Source organism: Falco punctatus (assembly GCF_963210335.1).
Source record: "Falco punctatus genome assembly, chromosome: 5".
Lineage (NCBI taxonomy): Eukaryota > Metazoa > Chordata > Aves > Falconiformes > Falconidae > Falco > Falco punctatus.
Window position 1 is genome coordinate 61,508,777 of NC_137584.1, and position 20,888 is coordinate 61,529,664.

Consider the following 20,888-nt stretch of genomic DNA (forward strand, 5'->3'; position numbering starts at 1 on the left):
TTGTTGGAAGAGCACAAACACACTGTAAAGAGGAAAGACACAGGTGTACTGCTGGAGAAACTGGGATCTAGTTTCACTCCTTATGCTGGAATTCAATTTTGAAACAGAATTAACAACAGTTAACGAGAAAATATTTCAAATAGTTAAAGCATGTCACTGGGCTGTAATACACGCTCAGAGAAAAGAACTACAGAAACAAAACTATTCAACACACTATAAATCTGGGCAAAAGTGAAAGCTTTAGGTCGAGGTCCTCAAGCTTTTTAACCAGGGGGCCGGCGCGGATGCAGTGGCAGGCAGTCATCTGCGGCTGCTTGGTTTCCCCCCAACCCCCGGCGGGGGGGGGCGGGGGGTCTGTAAATACCGGGGGCCGGATTGAGGACCCTGGGGGGCCGTATCCAGCCCGCGGGCCGTAGTTTGCGGACCCCTGCTTTAGAGCCTCCAGCAAGCCCTATTTTCTGGCTGTATGAAAACCCCCGCCCTCCACTTGCAATCCTCCCGTGTTGTACACGGGGACACAGTAACATTTAGGCAAACAACAGCGTGCAGCACCCTCGAACCAAGAACTCGTCGGTGTATCTTCTGTTCCCGAGGCAGCGCAGCCGGGTACCCAGGGCGCGCCCCCCTCTCCCCGCAGGGAGCCGGGCCCGCCGCCCCCAGCTGCGCCTGCGAGGAGCGGCCCTCCGGCAGCCGCGGCGGCCCTGCGGCCCCACACCGCCGCTGAGGCGCCCGACGGCAGCGCCACCCTCAACCCCCGCCCGGGCCCGAGGGCTGACGGCTCCGCGGCCGCTCCCCGCCCCGCTCGGGAGCCGCCGGGCCCGGGGCGGCGCGGAGGGGGCGGGGACGGGATGGCTTCTCCTGCCGGGTGAGGGAGCTGCGGCGGCGGCCCGTGCTGCAGGTACCGAGGGAGAGCGAGGCGGCCGCGGAACGCTGCCCGCCTCCGCCCGGCGGGTACGGGGGTGGCCCCGCACACACGCTCCGGCGGGGCCGGCGGAGCGGGCGCTGGAATCGCACTCGCAGCCCCAGCTGCCCGGAAGCGAAGCGGTACAGGACACGCCTGGGGCAGCTCCCGGCTGGCGGGCGGCCGAGGCACCGCGTTGCCGGCCCGGGCCACCCCCGCCTCGCCGCGCAGCGCCGCGCCCGCCCGCGTTCAAAACTTGCCGTGCCAGCGGCGGCGGGAAGCCTGTCTCCGCGCAGCGGAGAGCTCCGCGCTCGCCGCCGCCGCCGCCGCCTAGGGGTGGCGTGAGGCGGGACCAACTGCTGCTGCCTCCCCTCATCCCCCGCCAAAACTTCCACTTTCTGGCCTTTACGGAGGATGGAGAGGAGCCCCGCCCGCTCCCTGCCACCCTGCCTGCCCGGGCGGCTTGGGCAGCGCGGCACGACTGAGTGACTGATGGGAGGCGGGGCGGGGCTGACTGGCTGGCGGGAGGCGAGGCGGGGCGGGGCTGGCTGACTGGCTGACGGGAGACGGGGCGGGGCTGATTGGCTGGCGGGAGGCGGGGCGGGACTGGCTGACTGGCTGACGGGAGACGGGGCGGGGCTGATTGGCTGGCGGGAGGCGGGGCGGGACTGGCTGACTGGCTGACGGGAGACGGGGCGGGGCTGATTGGCTGGCGGGAGGCAGGGCGGGGCTGATTGGCTGGCGGGGCCGGGCGGTTGGTTGGCGGGAGACGTCCGCGACAGGCGGCGGGAGCGCGGGGCCGCCATCCCGCCGGGCGGCCGGCAGGCCGGGGCGCCTTGTAACCTGGTGCCGTGGCCCAAGTCCATTTGCCGCGCCCTCGCCAGCCCCGCCCTACGCGTTGCCTGGCTCTGCCATGGGCTTTCCTGAGTGAAAAATAAGTTTTCTGACAGGCGTGTGCCGTACCGGAAAACCTCATGCTGTAACCAACCCCTTTACCTCACCTGCCTGCACATAGACACAACATGGTGCTGAGCACGGATCAGGTGAACCTCATCGGACAGGTGTTTGAGTCCTACGTGCTGGAGCACCACAGGGATGACATCCTGGGCATCCTGAGGGAGGCCGACAGCGAGGCACACTATGCCGTTGTCGTCGACGCCTTGACACTCTTTGAGACCAACATGGAGATCGGGGAGTATTTCAATGCCTTCCCCAGTGAGGTCCTCCCCATTTTCGACAGCGCACTGCGCCGGGCTGCCCTGGCAGCGCTGCAGGCTGCCACGGCCCTCCCGCAGCTCAGCATGAAGCAGAACCTCCACGCCAGGGTCTCAGGTGAGTGGCGGGGTGGGGGTGGCAGCGAGGCACCCTGCAGACATCTCCCAGTCAGCACTGCTGCATTTCTTCCCTCTGCAACAAACTACTGGGGCGTCATGGGAAGGAGCAGGTTCAATTCTTGCAGTTTTAGTGTTTGAACTGGTAGCGGATGGCTAGTGTTTATTAAACAGAACAGAAAATGGAATTGTGTAGACCAACCTGGAAAAAAAAGCTGTGGCCATCCCTGACAGTGATTGTGCAATAGTTAGCATTAGTTGCTGGATCAGGACTTACACCCAAGCAAAAAGACTCCTCAAATCAGCAGCAGCTCTCGTGTTATTTCTCTTCTAGCCAGAGGGTCTAAAGAAAAAAAAAAAGTTTTAGAGTACGATACATAGTTTCTAGATTTCCTTGCAGGTTGACTTTCTTCTTACTGTGTCAGTTGACTCATGGTCTTGTTCCAGCCATGTCCTAGAAGAGGCAAAATCTAAATTTTATCTTGTAACAACTTCATCTGAAATTGTCAAATGTTATGCTTAACTGATTTTTATAAAAGTATTTGAACTGTTGGAAGGCATGATAGTTAATAGAGAGGTTTGTCCTTTTTTTCACTGCAAGTTGTTAGGCCATTGTTCCTTATTATTAGGAAGTTTTTAGTAGCTTTGAGGTGTGGTAGGTGTGGAGTGCAAGTTTAGGGGTTAAAAAGCCTGCTTTGCCTGCTGTAGGGAACTGGATCAGTGGTGACACGGTCCCTTCTGATCATTTCTGATTGTAACTATTTGGAGCAATAGTCTGCAAATCCAAGAACTGGTGACCTCTGTTTTTCTCCCCTGCCCCATGTTGGAGTGCTATATGACCATTCAGGCTTTTGGCAGCTTGAACTTGGAAGAATCACAGTTCTTGAATAGGCCTGTGTTTTGTCCCAGTAAGTAAGTTTCGTTAAGAATATTGTCATTAAAAGACGTACCTCAGAAATATAATTAGCCTGTGGCTCTCATAATGCTATTCTCTCAAGGTTTGTAGGAAAAAAAAAAAAAAAAGAAAAAGGCTTGCTGTCTATTCAGGTGTTAAGGAGCTTGTACACAATTGCTGAGTATGTGATGTAAAAGGATGGCCTCAGTGCTGTAATAAAATTTGAAATGTTGAGCATTTCCCTGTACCTATAAAAGAAGGAGTGAATTTAAACTTTCCCCCTAGTGTTCTAGGATGCATTTGCATCATTCAGGCCTTCAATATGAAAACAGAGTTATTTTTTCTCCCAAGTATGATTATTTCATAAGCTACAGGGAAGTATTTGGAGTACAGCAAGGGGCAGATGGTCGCTGCATGAATGGTGGTGTCTTTAAGACATTCCTGCTCCTATTATCAGCCTGCTGCTGGAGCTGACCATTCCTCTCACAGTGATGTTTTGTCTGAATATTCTTTCATCAACTTCAGGCAAAATTAGCCATGTTTGATCACATAGCTTTAATAACTGATAAAAGCAAGTCTGACTGATCATTGATGGAAGTAGGCAGCAGACTCACAAATCAGTCTGTCATTGAACTGGAGGGAAACTGATGAAGAACAAGGGGTGGTTATCCTGGTGTGGTCCAGCTGGATCAAAAGAACATCTGCCCATGTAGTTTGGTTTATGTCCTGTACAACCAAAAGGCTGGCTGCTGAAGGAAAAAAGCAATGATCTAAATGATCTGTAGGCTTTTTTCCACCCAAATTTTCCCATGATACTGTTACCTTTTAAGTGGATGCGGGGTTCTGATTACCTTCAGGATTCTCACCTCGGAGTGTCACTTCCCATTCTCACATCAAACGGGAATGCAGAGAAGGTGGTGCACTTTTCTTGGTGGGAGCGGCAGGTGACTACCTGGCACGGAGCCAAGGGGATCTGCATGTCAGACTTGGACTGAAGTGAGGAACAAGAGTTTTTGCCTATGATAGGTATAAGAATGCAATCTTAGCACACTCATACCCATACAGACAGGGCATCTAGGAGTTCAAAGGATTCAGGAATTGAGAACGTGCAGTGTTTAATAATGGATGATTACCCTGCGTTCACTGAAGAAAGTAAAAGATGAAGTACTTTATCTGAATTTTAGCATTGTAGGAATTTGATTGTATAACTTATCCTTTTGCAACAAATTCATTAAAACAATTTTTCTTCCTTACCATTTAGCCTGAGCACCACTGTGTCTGTTTCTGATGGCTGGGCTGCTTCTAATAGTAGAGTTTTACACACTGTTACTAATAGAGTGAGGCTGATTCAAAGAGGCAGATAGTTAGTTTGTCAAGCGGTCTAATATAATCAGAATGAAGGTGCTTTTTCCTCCATCCAGACTCTTGTCTCTTCAGTATTCACAGAGATGATCATATCATACATCCTGACAACAGTGCTGCAGCTCTCTCTAGTGTAAGATGTATTTTGCAAAGATTGTTGAGTTGCACCGATACTGAGCTGGGAAAAAAAGATGCCAGAACAGTTGGAAAAGTAATGGCTTTTATATCTTTTTTTTGGCCGGAGCTGAATAGAAATGCAAACCTGTGGGAGAAAAAGAATTTTCAACAGGTTTGGTAGAATATGTAAACAGTTTCGTTACAGCCAATCAGAAAAATTTGTTTGTAGTTCTGCATAACAATTTGTTACTTTTCCAGATTATTTGATTCCTTTCTACTTTACTTTTTTCTTTCAGCTTTTAAAATTATCTTAATATTTAAAAATACTTTCTTTAAGCAAAAGATCAAACACTTTGCTTAAAAGGGTCAAAATAGAATGTTTCAGTATGTCTGAAATGAAGCATTTGGTTTGAAAACACTGAAATAAATATATGATGTCTTTTTTTTTTTTTTTTTAGCAGCCAAAGCTACTAAGAAGATTTGACCTAAATGCACAGTCAGTTTTGGTCCCCTTAGAAACATCATTTTCCAGCAGATTTATTATTTTACATATCTGTTTTCTAGCTCTATTTTGGAAGTAAAGCTAAGAAATTATTTTGAAAGCAGGTAATTTCTTTTAAATTGATAATTATTAGTATCTTGTAGTTCATACGCTAACTACTGAAGAGGCAATATTTTGGTGCTGTCCTCAGGTGTGCATTTCAGAGACCATTTATTTTTATAAAGACTTTGTAGGCTGTTAAGGTAGATTAGCCTTCCTGAGGATTTCAGCTGCTGTGGTGCTAAATGATGGCTACGTGGGTGAACACTGGAGCAGGATCAGTACACCTCAGAACTGGCCATTGAGGTGAAATTCAAGAAGAGAAAGTGGAAAGTGTGCTTTCATTATTCACTTGAATGTGCAAGTGAATTTGCTGTGGTTGTGTTCATAACCCCTTTATATTCTTTTTATACCATCTTCCTTGTGCTTGAGGTTTACTGGTGTGCCCTGTGGATTTAAGGTCAAATGCTCACAGGCAATGAATTTTAAATTTGCTTAGACTTGAGAATTGACACAAGATTAGGAGTTACGTTTGTTTAACTGTGGGAATAACATTGAACCACAATTAAGTAGCATAAGTAAAATACTGTAATCCAGACAAATCAGTTGTAGAATAAATGGCATTAGCCAAAAAAGAATTTAAATTAATAACTACATCTGAGAACTTTTGGATCTGTTTCCACAAATGGAAACTGTTCATGACTATTCAGCCCTTGACAGGAGTAGGAAAGTAAAATGGCAACGTTTTCTGTTAGTGCTCAGCATCTGATGATTTTCACTATCTGAGGCCAGTGAATGAGATTTATGGCACAACAGATGGATTGTTGAATCACATTTATGAAACAGTAATAACAATGGCTACTGTTAATACGCCTGGTATTTTTTCTAGTCTTTCTGTTTAACTGCATTGTAAGTCCATGTTTTATACACATAGCCTTATGCTGCACATATTTTTGTTTAACAGGTTTGCCTGTTTGCCCAGAGCTGACTCGAGAGCACATTCCTAAAACCAGGGATGTGGGTCACTTTTTGTCTGTTACTGGGACTGTCATACGTACCAGTTTGGTGAAAGTTTTGGAGTTTGAACGGAGTTATATCTGCAATAAGTGCAAGCACGTGTTTGTCGTCCGGGCTGACTTTGAACAGTACTACTCATTCTGTCGTCCATCAGCCTGTCTTAACGAAGAGGGCTGCAACTCAACCAAGTTCACATGTCTCTCTGGAACTAGCTCTTCTCCTACCTGCTGCAGAGACTATCAAGAAATCAAAATTCAGGAACAGGTAAAAACAAAAAAAGAGATGGAGAAAATGGGGAAGGTATTAAGGTATAGATGTCTCAGCTTAATTTCTTGCTGAAATAAGGTAACTGCTAATTTTAGTGAGACTGTTCACGCTTATATCACAGTTAAGTTTATCCCATTTGTATTGGTAAGTTTTACAAGCTAAGTTGAAAAGTTTTACAGATTCTACTGTTGTTTAAAACAAATACCTGAGAAGACTAAAAGAAGCCATACAGCATTTTGGTCAGAGATCTCCGGTCAAAGAGTTAAAAATTCAGGCACTAGACTTCTATTATTAGGTAACTCCATTCAATATCATACAGAACACTCCGGCTCAGTGCATAGATGAAATCTCCATGTTGAAGCCTTACAACAGCAGGTGTGCCTTGTTTTGCTAAGCGCCTACTGTATGTGATGCTGATACTCAACACTGCTTTTGAGGATTAAAGGTAGCCCAGTGGTGGCCAAGGCCAGCTGTAGCGGTGCAGTATGGTCAATACATGGTGTCTGCAGTTGTCTGTTCCATTCAGCCAATATTGAATTTGACAGTTACTGAATATGTGTTCCTTATTTTTCTGAAGGTGGCCCTGGGTGGAAGTACAGCTAAGCTAGAGGACTAAGAAACAATTGGGCATCTTTTTGCAGTAGCACATAACTGAGACAAAACTGACACAGGAAAATCTACATTGTTCGAAAATTGAGAATAAGTAGGGTATATTGCAGGCAATACTTCTGTGCTTATATATATATGTTCACCGTCTTTTTCATAAATATTTTCTAAGATATCTTCAGTTGTTTCAGGGTTTTGATTTTATAAATTAAGAGGATAGTGGTGCCAATCTACATGCAAGATGTGTGAAAACAGAAATTAAGCTCTTAAAAGTTCAGAACAGCAAAAAAGTAAGGGAATAAAACTGTTTCTAGGAAATAAGCCCCATGTTTCACATTATATCATGATAGTTTCTGACATGGTTTCTGTAACATTTTTTTGTTCTGTTGTGTGACACGCAGATCTCTATGATAGGAAGGATTTTCAGCAGCATGGGCTTATTAAGCACAGTAAAGTTAAACCTGGAATGAATTTCACTTATGTTTCATACTGAGCTCTGCAAGTAACTATGTATGTGCCACCAGTACTGACAATGATGTGAACTGCATGTGGCCATTTAGATAATACACAAGGGTGAATTGACCTTCCAAGGCATTAGATCGTGAATAAATCTAGAATTCTAGCATGTATGACCTGTGCTGCAGAATGAAAAGGTACTTCTGATTGTTATTCTTGTGCAGTGAATATTCTAAAAATTACTGCAAGCTTTAAGTGTAAATGGAAAGATTGCTGGTTGGAAATAGACTGACAAGATTGCATAGACTTTGCCCCAGAGAAAATAAAAAGAATTACAGGAGTTACTGGCATATTTGTCAATATACATTTCTCTGTTTGTGTAGGATTTATTTTTTCCTGTTGTTGATTTAATCCTTGACACCTAGGCGTAAACTTATATCTCAACCTGTCAAATTATGGTTAAATACCAGAAAAATATAGAGAATAATCTTTCAGTGTATACTTCACTGAAGGGCTATCTAACCCACAGGCATGCTTCAGTACCCAAAGTAAACTTTGCATATTGAAGAAGTATCAAAAAATATCTCGAATTATTAAAAAAAACCCCAAACAGACAGCTCTTTCAAGTGACCCCTTTCAGTGAGCTTTCTTCAGCAAGATGTTGAAATCACCCAGCACCTCCTAGGATTGAGAACCTTCAGCTAATTTAATACCCAGTCCCATTTCCATTAATATGAGCATTAAACTTCCATTATTAAATTCATGGCAGCAGTGGCATGCTTACTGTGTAAGTTTTGTGAGAAAAAGCAAGGACTGACCTCAGTTCCAGGGAAAGAATATAGGTCCTTAAGCCAGAGCAGCTATAAAATGGTATTTGAAAGGTGCTTCTGTTCTTAAGAAGTGTTTTTCCTTCCTGTCTCCTAGGTTCAAAGACTGTCTGTTGGAAGCATCCCTCGTTGCATGGTGGTTGTTCTGGAAGATGATTTAGTTGACAGTTGCAAGTCTGGTGAGGATACAGCATGTATCACATACGTTTGTACCAGAAGTATTTTTATTTTTCCATTTGAGATGAACCTTTGCCAAGTAGGCTGTCAGTGCTGAGGGCTTGTTGAATGGGATATGTTTATCTGTCATGATGTTGTTTCAGCTTGGACATTAGAATGGCAGTCGAAGACTATTCTGGAAAGTGTCATACATCCCAATGTTACATCTTGACTGTTTGACAGATCAGTTTCAATAATTAATATGTTGTGACATACAGAAAGTATCTTAAATCTAGTTAGTGTGGGAACACCAAATCTCTTGAGGAAATTGGTCCACGCTATTGTGTGGTGCACCTTTGTAGGTTTGGAGAGCTAGGTAACCTGCCGTCCTGTCTAAGGAGTGCTGCAGGAAAAGGCTACTTGGCATTCAAAAACAAAGCAAACTGGCAGGAATATGTATAAAGAATGGACTAAAAATTCCCACATAGGCACATCCCCACAGGAAATTAATTTCTGGTTCATAGTTTCTCAGAAAAACACTATGGCCAGAATGTTAATGAGTGATTCTGGAATCCATATCAAAAATTACCAGAAGTCAAATAAGTTTTGACTAAATTTTTTATATAATAAGTTGTCATGGTTTAACCCCAGCTGGCAACTAAGTCCCACACAGCCACTCGCTCATTCTTGCCTGATGCGATGGAGGAGAGAACTGGAAGAGTTAAAATGAGAAAACTCATGGGTTGAGATAAAGGTAAAGCAAAAGCCATGCAACCAAGCAAAGCAAATCCCATCAGCAAGCAGGTGTTCAGCCATCTCCAGGAAAGCAGGGCTCTGTCATGTGTAATGGTTACTTGGGAAGACAAATGCCATCACTCTGAATGTGCCCCCTTGCCTTCTTCCCCCAGCTTTATATGCAAGTTGGTCAGTTGGGGTCAGCTGTCCGAGCTCTTTCCCCTCCCAACTACTTGTGCACCCCCAGCCTCCTCGCTGGTGGGGTGGGGTGAGAAGCAAAAGAGGCCTTGGCTCAGTGCAAGCACCGCTCAGCAATAGCTAAAACATCCCTGTATTATCAGCACTGTTTTCATCACAAATCCAAAACACAGCCTCATACTAGATACTATGAAGAAAATTAACTCTACCTCAGCCAAAACCAGTACATAAATCTAATTGAAAGAAGAGCTTCTACAGTCTACCATTAACTCCTCATGTCTAAAAGAGGAAACAAGCAGAGGTATACCTTTGAAGAATTCACCTACCTTAAAGCAGTAGAAAGACATAGCAACTACCTGCCATAGATATAAGCAATCTACCCAATGTTTGTTTTAGACTTCCAGTAACTGCAGGAGATTTGCTTTTTGTTGTTGGAGTTTTTAACCTTATTAACTGTAACACAGGCTCTCAATTGCATTATTATGCATTACAGCTGACTGACATGTCTGCTACCTCAAGTCAGATGTTATTTTACTAATTTTTGTTATTAACTCTAGGAGATGACATCACAGTGTATGGAGTTGTAATGCAGAGGTGGAAGCCTTTCCATGAGGGTGCACGCTGTGACTTGGAGCTTGTTTTGAAAGCCAACTATGTTAGAGTAAACAATGAGCAGCTATCAGGAGTTGTAATTGATGAAGAAGTCCGCAAGGAATTTGAAGACTTCTGGGAAAGACACAGGAATGATCCCTTAGCAGGTTAGTAGTTGAAAGTTTTTAAGTAGGACACATGATCGGATAAAAACAAAATGAGGACTGAACACATTTTTCCCCCATTACCCTATCCCACCATCCATTCGTCCATTTTTTTTACAGTACAGGTATATGGAATTTTTACTTCACTATTTACTTCACTGAGAAAAAAAGTACCAAATGTACTGCATTGATCTTCCTTCTTTTGAGCTTTCTAGTCAAGTGTTTTGTGGAACATTTATTAACAAGAGATGAGAAATAATGTAAGTATCATGGGGAAAAAGAAAAGCGTTTTATAATCAAGAAAGAAGAAGCATACCTCTTAGAAGAAATAGTGTGCAAAAGATTGCTTTTAGTCTACATAGCTGTTGACTCTGGGGCGAGAGATCTAACTCACTATCTCTGCATGCCAAATTAAGCTGTGAATCTCTACCACAGAGCTTAGCGCATCTCATCTTTAACCTGACTCTTGGATGCCTACACCCTTGATTTAGGTGCTGTGGAGCCTCCTATCAATTATGGAGAGAATCTCCCAATTCACAGTGGCTTCCAGAACAGCCAGAGTGTTTAGTCCGTTGGCTCTTAAACTTGCCATGGTCTGCAGTCAACCACCTAGGAATTAGCAGGAGTTGTGTCTGGAACTGTGTCCCTCTACATAATGAGTGCCTTCTCCAGGACCGCGTGGAAGCTCAATGGACTCTTTAGGATCTCTGTCACTGAGCTGTCTCAGGCTTTTAGAACCCCGAAAAGGGCTTGGTCTTTCTTTTTGAAAGACAAGCAGGTGGGGGTGTTCCCCATGTCAGCTTAAAAATTAGTGCACTCATATAAGAAATTGCAGATATTGTCAATGACAAAGATTCTTCAGAACTGCATTTCCTGGGAAGCAATTTAACGGCTAGCCTCCTGCTGTTTGGATTGAGAAAATTTCTTATCACCCTGGTTAGAACTGTTCAGAAAGTAATTCAGAAACCTCTTTGAAGGTCCCATTTAATCTTTCATTCTCAGAACAATTTTTGTAAGCCTGCAGAAAACGATGTGGTTTTATGCATTATTACCCATTGAGAATAAATAAATTAATAGGAAGTGGCTACAAGAAAATTGAGGTGGAAATTAGAAGCACTGTGACTGCCCAAGATGACTGTTTCAGGCTGTTCATCTGAATTTGAGTTGAAATTGAGGGCAGAGATCAAATTTGGCTAAGGGGTCTAAGGTATAGGCCATTTCACAACAGGATGTGTATACATTTAGTCTTTTTCAATAGATAATGATAGTTACTACTGCATTTTAAGTCAGTCAATTCCTTATGCTGGGTATTTGGTGTCCTGAGAAATTCTGCCATGGTAGGCCTCTGAGAGAACTTACAGGTGACTTTATTTGTTCTGGATACTATCTAGGAAGAAGCAGAACTGCTGAGCTGCTCAACACTGACAAGTCAAATGAATTTGAAGTCAGATAGAGGCAACTGTGGAGTTAAATCTTGCGTTAAGCTATGGCTGACCAAAGTTTTTAAAATTTCAGTTTTGGACAAAGACATGTTAATTCCTTCAGAAGACCTCCACAAGAGACAGATATGCCTCAAGTCATCTGTTAGGTGCCTACATATTTTTCCAGTACCATGAACTTGCATCTAAATTTAAAACATGACATTAAGAACTCAAAATTAGTCACTCTGTTTTATTCTCTAGCAATGGGAGTAATGTATGAATTAAACCTATGTGCTATTAGTGTCAGTATCTCAAATAACAGAATTAATTATGTTACACATCTTCCAAGATGACAGCATTATCATAGCAGATTGAAATACTGTTGCTGAAAAGAGACTATGGTAGGGAGGAGGCGAAGAACCTTTGACACAGAAGGGTCAAAGGCGAAGGAGATTCATGATAGTGATGAGAAAATAAGCTGTGCTCTGGGTACACACACAGATTTAGGGCAAAATACATAGTGTTAGAATTTTTCTTAGTTTTCTTAAATGTACAATACACCAGTTTTTAAGAGGGTATTTTGAAGTCTGGAAACTTTTAAGTTTTATTCTTCATAGCCTTTACACCTGTATTTGTGAAACGAAAGAGTTTGTGTGATGGCATTTTGTTAGTGCCTTTTTTTGTGATATCCAGACCATACATTCCTTAAATTGCAACGGGATTGGCTTTGCTGCTTGTGACCATGGAAGACTTAACTTCTTTATAATGAAGGAAGTTTGGATCAAACAACTATTTTGGGTCTCATTTAAAAAATAAATAATAATATATATTAAAAAAAAAATCCTCCCTGACTTGGTCCTGTCATTCAGGAAGCAGACCCAAATTATTTGTGAGTGTACATAGGACTGTGAACATAGGACAATTGTTTGTCAGTGTACATAGGAGTCCAGGGGAAATGAAGTTTTACTCTTAGGGCAGTGCTGAGTGCCATTTTTTGCTCCTGTTCTAGGGAGGAATGAAATTTTGTCTAGCTTATGTCCTCAAGTTTTTGGATTGTACCTGGTGAAGTTGGCTGTAGCCATGGTGCTTGCTGGTGGTGTACAGAGGACTGATGCTTCTGGAACTCGAATCAGAGGTTAGTATTGTTTCTAATAGTATCACATTCTTTCTAACAGTTGTTACCATTCCTGTCTTCACCTACATCCCTTCCCCCTCCAAAATCAAACCAGTAAAGTTTTGGCAACTTTCATCCCATTTTCTTGAAAAAGAGCAATTTTTTATTAATGCTAAGTATTCTTCTAGAATCTCAGACAAATAAAATGGGTGTCTAGACTTCCTCTTTTTGTTTTAATTTTTCCCAAATAAAACCCAGTAAAAGCAGGCATTCAGGATTCCATTAGGTAGAATATTAAAGGCAGTTGTTTTAGATAAAACATAAATTCCCTTTTTATTATATAAGTGGTGTTTTGAAGTGATTTCTAGTAGAATATTCCCAGCAGTATTTGGCATCAAAGGATAGAATATTAATGTTTCCTTCATGTGGATCACTATAGTACATTGAAAGGAAAAATTAAAGGATTCATTTTACTTCCTTATGCCAGACTTTTCCATCTGTGATTGTCAGAACATCTCACTTAGTTCTGTTACTGTAAGTTATCTGCCTGCTGATTCTCCTTCTGTTGTTATTAGATGGCAAATATGCCATGTGCCAGGTGGTACGCAGGTCATAATCTATGTAGGTCATAATAATTTTAAAATAGTATGTCTCTATATACAAATACAGGATTTTCTTCATGCTCCAACAGCTATATAAAGTTGCAGACTTTATAGTTGAAGTTGCATTAATATTTTGTAGAAAACAATGAAATAATTGTAGAGCACTTCACTGAGATTGTACTAGACAAATTATTTACTTAGGTAATTTCATTGTTTTGAAATTACTAAATTGTGTAACTGTTAACAATGTAACAGAATTAGTTAAGAAAAAGAAGTTGCTGATTTCATTAGTCTTTTTTGCGTAATTTAACTGACTGAAGAGTGGTTTGATAACTAAAACCTGGTATGCTTTTGTTTCGTGTTCAACAGTGAGTTGAGTGAAAAATGAGTAAAACGTAAGAACTCATGTTACAGGAAGTATGTCAAATATCTGCAAATACTTTTAAAATATTTCATTGTAAATATTTGGTTTGGGTGCAGCAATATGACTAGATGCTTTTATTAAACAATGTATTTATCACAATAAATACTGCAGTCTTAAACAGAATTATATATTGTAATATATATGTAGTGCTAAATGTTAGGTGAATAATAAGTATTTAATTCTGAGCATTTTGTGTATATCTTTCTCTGTATATGAACCGTCTACTCCTACATCAACATTCTGCCTCAAGGTGAATCACATCTTTTGTTGGTTGGAGACCCAGGTACGGGGAAATCTCAGTTTCTCAAGTATGCAGTAAAGATTATGCCACGCTCTGTGCTTACTGCAGGAATTGGATCTACAAGTGCAGGTATGTGCTGCTTCAGCTGGAGCACTTTTTTCATTCAAGTATGTTTATATAGAGGCTGTCTACATTTATGAACATATGTGCTCAGGCTGTATGAGCACAGTGCAAGCAAAGAACTGCTGTGGAGGCCTGTAAGGCCTGACATGATTCTCTGCAGAAAGGCGGTCCTGCCCCTTCTTCTGCATCAGTGGAGCGGTGTGATGAGCTCTTAATAGGGAACCTTACAAGCCTCATCCAGAGGCACTTCTCACTGCTTTGCTAGCAAAGGAAAGTCTGGACTTGTATTTTTAGTGTTCTTCCCAGCTATGACAAATCTGACATCTTCCCAGAGTTCACACTGTGATGGGCTAACATCATTTGGTTTCTTCTGAACAGATACTCTCTTCTGTTCTTTTAGATGTTTTGGCTGGGTGCCAGTTTGATTTCTGCTTACTTTCTGGAAGTTCACCCTTGTGCTGAGGAATTATTTCTGACTCATAAAGATGGTTTCAAGATGGTTTCAGAGAGCAAGCTTTTTCTTTTTTTTTTTCTTTTTGTTGTTGTTGTTGTTGTTAAATTTAAGTATGTCCCAGACAGTTCTGAATGCCAGGTATCTTTACAAACTCTTCTGGGGACAATGTGCAGGGTCAGATTACCTCTGCAAATGACTTTATTTGAGCAAGTGACTATATTACTAGTACATACAAAATCACAAAATAATTAGGGACAAACACCACTGTCTCAGCTAGCTTGAGTAACTTGAACGTTTCTCATATAGTGCTGCTTTTCATTTTATGTCTGGGAAACAGCATTATTTATACATGGGAAAATCAGAGAATAAATCCTTCCTAGTTCCATAGCTGTGTGTACATGTGTATACTGGGTCTTCCATAGCTGTGGAAGTGGAATGCGATGTTGAACATATATTTGTGTGCAGGGAGCTTGTTATAAAACACATACGCTTCTGGTTTCCATTCAAACTGTTGACAAATAGGTCTGGAGAGAAGCCAGAGAACATTTTGGCTCAGCATAACCTTTTATCTGCCTTTTGTTCTGTGTTAAGAACTGAGAAGAGGCTGGATAATTTAAGTTTTGCTAGGGGACTGACAGTGACCTGGAGGGAAATTTTGCCATGCATTTCAATGTGACTTCGGCCATTTTTGTCAGTAGTAATCTCCCTGTGTCAGCTGCTCTTAGCTTCTGATGTTGCTGTTGCCTTCTCCACCATGTCTCTGTCCTGTGCTTCATTTTCCATACCAGCTCAGCCATGATAGCTAGGTTCAGAGACATTTCCCTGAAAACCAGTATTACAGTTTACAAGCTTACTGTGGTATGTGCGCCATACAATCAGCTGTAATGATGTGTGGAGGTGAAGTTTCATTTTGTGAAAGGATCGTCTTGGGTCTTTATATCATCTACATTTCACTTAAATATTCCTTATATTTTTAAAAAACCCTCCCTCTCCCAGCACCTGCCTCCCTCCCCAAATCTGACAGCAGGTGCACCAAATTTCCACCTTGAAATTCTTTAGGACCCTTATCACAAGTGAAACTTGAGTTCTTAGCAAGGTATCTTACTACCCCTAGTTTAATCTCAGGAAGCCTTTCCATGGCTAGAACTGCTGGGCTAAAGCATTCATTTCTAGCCCAGGGGTCTGGATGTAGGGTTTTTTTTCTTTGCCTTCCCTGTGTAAGGAGTCTTATTTATGTTTATGTTTGTAACTGTACCTAACATTGATGTGGTCAACTTGTTCTTTCTGCAGAAGCTCCAGATGATGAGTTTAGAGAACTATTAAATTATTTTACTTCCCTTGTCATAACTGCACACTTCAAATTACCAGTTTCTGCTTTCTCATTAGAGGAGAGTCCTCATGCACATTTTTCCCTCCAGTGTACAGCGACTAAATCCATAAGTTCCACTTTCAGCTAGTTCTTTCCTTTATATAAAAATTAGTCTGGATTGCAGTTTAATTGCTGGCTCTGGGATTACAGTCCACACAGGCGAAAAGATGCACCTGAGATTTGGTAAACCCTGGAGAAGTGCTAAAGGCTGACTTACATATGGATTCCTTTTTTAGAGAAAACTGCCGATACATAACCGACCTTTCATAAGATTTTGTGCATTAACTTGTCCTGTACCCTTACCCATCCGGTATTGTTTTAGGATACAAGCTATTCATCAACTGCAGAATTAGAATTCAGCTTCCAAAATTGTCTATCATACCAGTTTTCCCTGGTTTTCTGTACAAGCATTTATTTGTACCAGGACAGCATATTAGATCATTATTTGACTGCTATAGGACTTTCTGATTTGTAAATAAAAGATGGGGAACCATCTGTCCCACTGTCTGGTTCTGTCTACAGTATTTAGTTTTTTTTAAAGGCCTGGTTCATTCTCCCCAGCTAGCCTCTCATCTGAGAATCACAGGGACTCATTCAGGTACCTTTAGTTTTTAGAAATCGATACATAATTTTCCAGGAAGTTAGGGACTTACTGAGGTTTAAACAAAATCTTTCTGTGGGTTCCCACCTTACTCTGAGTTTAACCAACTGTTTTGCAGTCCCCAGAGCCATAGTGCTGCTTGTGCATATTTGCATAATCAATAGCAAGAAAATATTTTATTTATCCCTGAAGCTTGAGGTCTGCAGCAATCAATGGAGTGGTATGTTCAACTCCATAGGAACAGGACCCAACACATGCCTGCTGCTGGCAGGTCTGGAGCTCCTGGGCATCTGGGCCACAGTCATTCTGCTGCTTCCTGGTGCATATTTGGCTGTTCACATTTCTGCAAAGTTTTGTTTGGTGTTGTGTCCCTCCACAGATGGACTGCTTACAAGAATTCTGTGAACTGTATTTAGAACAGCTTGTCTAAAAACCTGGGAGACTATCAGCTGTTTCTCCAGCTTTCCAGTTCTGTACAATATGCCTTCCTGAGCTGTATGAAATGCAGCATTCTGGCCTCTCCTCTTACAGCCTTTACAGAGCCTTGAGAGTACTGCCTTTTTGCTGACATTTTGTGATATCTAACATTGTCTGTATCATGCCAACAGCAGTTTGCTACTGTATATTTTTTTCTTTTCATTGAAGGCAAGTAATTCAAGAGGAAACCAGCATTTTTCTTTTTCATAGTAAGCCTTTCCCTGCTAGGCAGGCTTCAGGTGCTAACAGTTGTCCCTCTTCTGATCCATTAGAAACCAATTCAAAGTGGCTGACATGAGCCATCCAGCTATGGTTATGAATAGAGTACACGGTTTCAGATGTCAGTATCCTCAGGTATCAAGGACACTGAAACTAGAGACATTTTTCCCTGTCTGCAGATCCCCAAACTGTCCCTGGGCATTCCCTAGTTGATACAGGCCAAGGCAGTGCCAGGGAATGCTTTTCCACCCTGGATCCCAGCCCTGATAGTTATTAATAGAGATGCAGCCTTTAGGCCACTCTTCCTGGATCTTCACTTTTAGCACTGGATTCTTTATTGTTTTCCTGAATGGTCATAATTGTACATGAAGTATTTTCTATCAGCGTGTACCTTGAAAATACTTCGCAGAGTATTTTAAGGAACATTGGCTGTTCCTTAAACAGCCAGGCCTCAAGTCTGCTAGACTTCTTGTAGGAATGAATTTTGAAGCTGTGATCAAATGTTGTCAGAGATATGCCACATCTGTAACCATGTCTCCTCTCTTGCAGATCCTTAGATTCCCTGAATTTCCTCTCAATAATGCTGCTCCAAGATGGCATTGTCCTAAGATAGAGCTTACCTTGCCTACTTGCATGCAAAAGATGATGTAGCCAAGTAGATTATCTGTACTCAGAAATTCTGGTCTGTTCGTACATCTGTATCTGAAGACTCGTAGTTAGGGTGGACAGGAAGTACTGCAGGAGCAACATCTTTGTCATGTTGGCTGGAGGTTTCTGGGATAATATATCCAGGCAGGCCTTTGTCATGCTTTTCAACCTGCTGTTGAAATGACAGGCATTTCAAGCAGCTGATTTTTGGACAGATGTCATAAGTCTTCAGGATTCCCTTTACCATACCATAAAGCCCCTGCTTCTTCCCAGTTTGTGTCAGTGTCTGCCACACCTTTCTAGTGAGACAGGACAAACTGGCAGACCTCCTTATGTTGAAACATATCTCATGGTCCAGGGGTGTTTTGGAGGGAGACCCAAGAACTCCTTAAAAGTTCCTGACACTTCACCCAGTTCTTAACACTGCTGTTAACATGTAGCTGTTCTCTTACATCTGGTGTAGCCTTTCTGCAGCACACACACCACCTTCCTCCGATTTCCTCTGTCTGCAGGAAGTCCAGTCACATCCCTCATGCCATGGACAATGAGTACCCAGCCACGCCTCCAAACCAGCATTACCAAAAGCTGGAGATGTTGAAATGTATCCACTCTCCATCCTCTCCTGAAAGGGCCTTTGCTTTCCAAGTTCCAGATAGAAACCTGGTGTTTGTCTTTAGCAAAGCCTCCATAGTGACTGCAGCTGGCTCTTCTTCCTTAGACATTCTTCTTTGCCTAGACCAAAAATCAAGCAAAAATCCCTCCACCTCCTTTCTGCGGCCCAGCTTTCATATCACACACTGTAAGACCACCTCTTAAGAAGCAGAACTTAGCTGGAAACATAAACACAAATGGGAAGGCCTAGCATGAATAGTCCCCCACACACTGTCAGTCCTTACGTCACTTTTTTTGCATCTTCCCTGTTGGTACTGAGCTGGGCTCCAGCTACCAACAGTAACAACCCCATCATCTCTGGACCAAACTTAGGTGGCTCTGGGGAAAAAAAAAAAAAAAAAAAAAAGAAAATCTGCAAGATTGCAGACCACTGTGCTATGGTTAAGGGGTAGGGTAGTTAAGCAAGTTTGTGTATGGAGGATCTCCTGCCACATCCCAGGCAGAAGCCACAAGGTTTAGTTAACTTTGCCCATTTTCTGTCTCTGGTAAATGAGGATTTACCAGGAGCGTACGTGCATAAGGTGTTTTGAGGGGTTTTCCCCATTTTTTTCCTTACCAACATTTTCAGATGGCAGTGGGCAATATTTGTCCAGCTGCAAGTAGCTAGCCTCTAGTCTGAGCTGACTTCCAGAAAATTAGCAGTTGAAGCACTACAAACAAAACAATGGACTGTCAGATCATCAGATTTGTTTTTGTGACTTTGTCACTCACATTTTGAGAATACAGATTGTCTGGTGAGCTACAAACCAAGTTACTGTGATTATTGTAGCAGTTTTGAGTTGCTGCCATCCTGAAGATTGGTACTAGGGGTTGGCTTTTTCAATGGAGCTTTGTAGAGCCATTGGAAAGGTTAAATTTCACCAGCTTCTATTATGATGGAGCTAGAGCCTTTTTGCCCCCTTCAAACTTAAAGAGTGTCATAGCAATTCAGACTGAAGGTGATGCATGAATAAATCACAATGACTGTAAGATGACAGGACAAGTTTTTTTCAAGCTGGATATAAAAAAAATCCCACCCCTGTTTTTCATCCATTACCTGCTGTGGTCCATTTACTACTTTGTACATGAATAGCCTCCGATAAGCGTTATGATAATCTTCTAATGGGATTGAGTTGATCTGAGGTAAAAATACGGTGAGATGCATCACCAGTCCTGTCAACAGACTCTGTAGAATTCCCTTGCATCTGGTGGTCTCTGTAAGTGGAGGTTTGTGGGAATGTGAACTCATCTTCAACCTTGAAACTGTAATGCTGTGCTGTCTGCACTAGCTGTCTGTATGTCATGTGTACAGCCCTGCTGTTTCAAAACTTTCAAAGATGAGGGACAGGTCGTTACAGAGATGCCTTACGTGCTCTGTACCTTACAATACCACTAAGTTTGTGCTGTGATGTTGCCTGAATCCTGAAGCCTCTGGAGTACTGGAATTTGATTTCTCAAATTCCGTTTCTCTAGAATGTGTCAGGAAATGGGATATTCAGAAGATAGTGTGTATGGACTGCTAAGATCTGGACAAAGTTGTAGACCTGAGAGGCATCCAGTCTCTCAAAAAGCACAGGAAGACCATTTCTCTTGCAAAGATCATGAGACACTCTCATAAGGTATGGTTGTTCTTCTCCAGTTTTCACCAAGCACAGTAGGGTTATTCTTTTTCCCATCATTGATGGGTCAGCTATATCTAGGATGTGCTGGGTGTATCAGGCAAGGCAGTGCCAAATTCTACTGCAGCATCATGCCATCTGGTCTAGCCTGAAGTTTACTGCACCCGAGTTTACTTCCACAGTTGACTTTTTTCCTCCTAAACAGATCAATAGATCATCACTTTCTGATTTCTCTACATTAATTGGTTTGCTGGGTCATCTGGTTTTGCCAACTGCATTTTGTAGTTAATTCTGCAATAGCAGTAACACAGTTTGCTTCCATCACTGTGGTATATGCTTCTAAGAAGTCTTCATGCTGCTGATGGATGGATTCTGGTTACAGTTTGTACTTGACCACGTTTTCATTTGAATCTTCAAAAGGTGCAAGGCTTTGAAAACATACAATGGTAGCCTTAGCTCAAGACAGGCTTCATTAGCCTGCCAATCTTTCAGCAGATGACCAAGTTATTACATGCTTACATTTAAGAGGTATCTTAAATAGATTTATAAATAGAACAATAAAGTGCATGAAAAATCTCAAAATGTCACTTAGACCTTAAAGTTGCAATATAATTGAAAATCAAAAGATCTTTCTTAAGTTCACATAATTTCAGCCCTCAAGTGAAGCTGGTTTGGGGGACGAGCTCTTTGTGTTAAGTCATACTGATTATTAGAGTGTTAATATTTTTAAATTGCTAATCATAGTTTTAAACAATTACAGA

General features: G+C 42.3%; 1 protein-coding gene across 2 annotated transcripts in view; it reads left to right on the forward strand.

Moving 5' to 3' along the window:
- Nucleotides 1–1,439: 1,439 nt before the first annotated feature.
- The window catches only part of MCM9 (minichromosome maintenance 9 homologous recombination repair factor), a 65,691-nt gene continuing 46,242 nt past the window's right edge, over nt 1,440–20,888 (forward strand). For both annotated transcript variants that reach the window (XR_013928490.1, XM_080389510.1), the window contains exons 1-6: nt 1,440–2,233; nt 6,112–6,428; nt 8,418–8,499; nt 9,967–10,167; nt 12,595–12,720; nt 13,976–14,095. Coding sequence is in view for 1 of the 2 variants with exons in the window: in XM_080389510.1 (XP_080245636.1) it covers nt 1,924–2,233; nt 6,112–6,428; nt 8,418–8,499; nt 9,967–10,167; nt 12,595–12,720; nt 13,976–14,095 (1,156 nt within the window). In the remaining variant the exon portion in view is untranslated. The remainder of the gene's footprint in view (nt 2,234–6,111; nt 6,429–8,417; nt 8,500–9,966; nt 10,168–12,594; nt 12,721–13,975; nt 14,096–20,888) is intronic.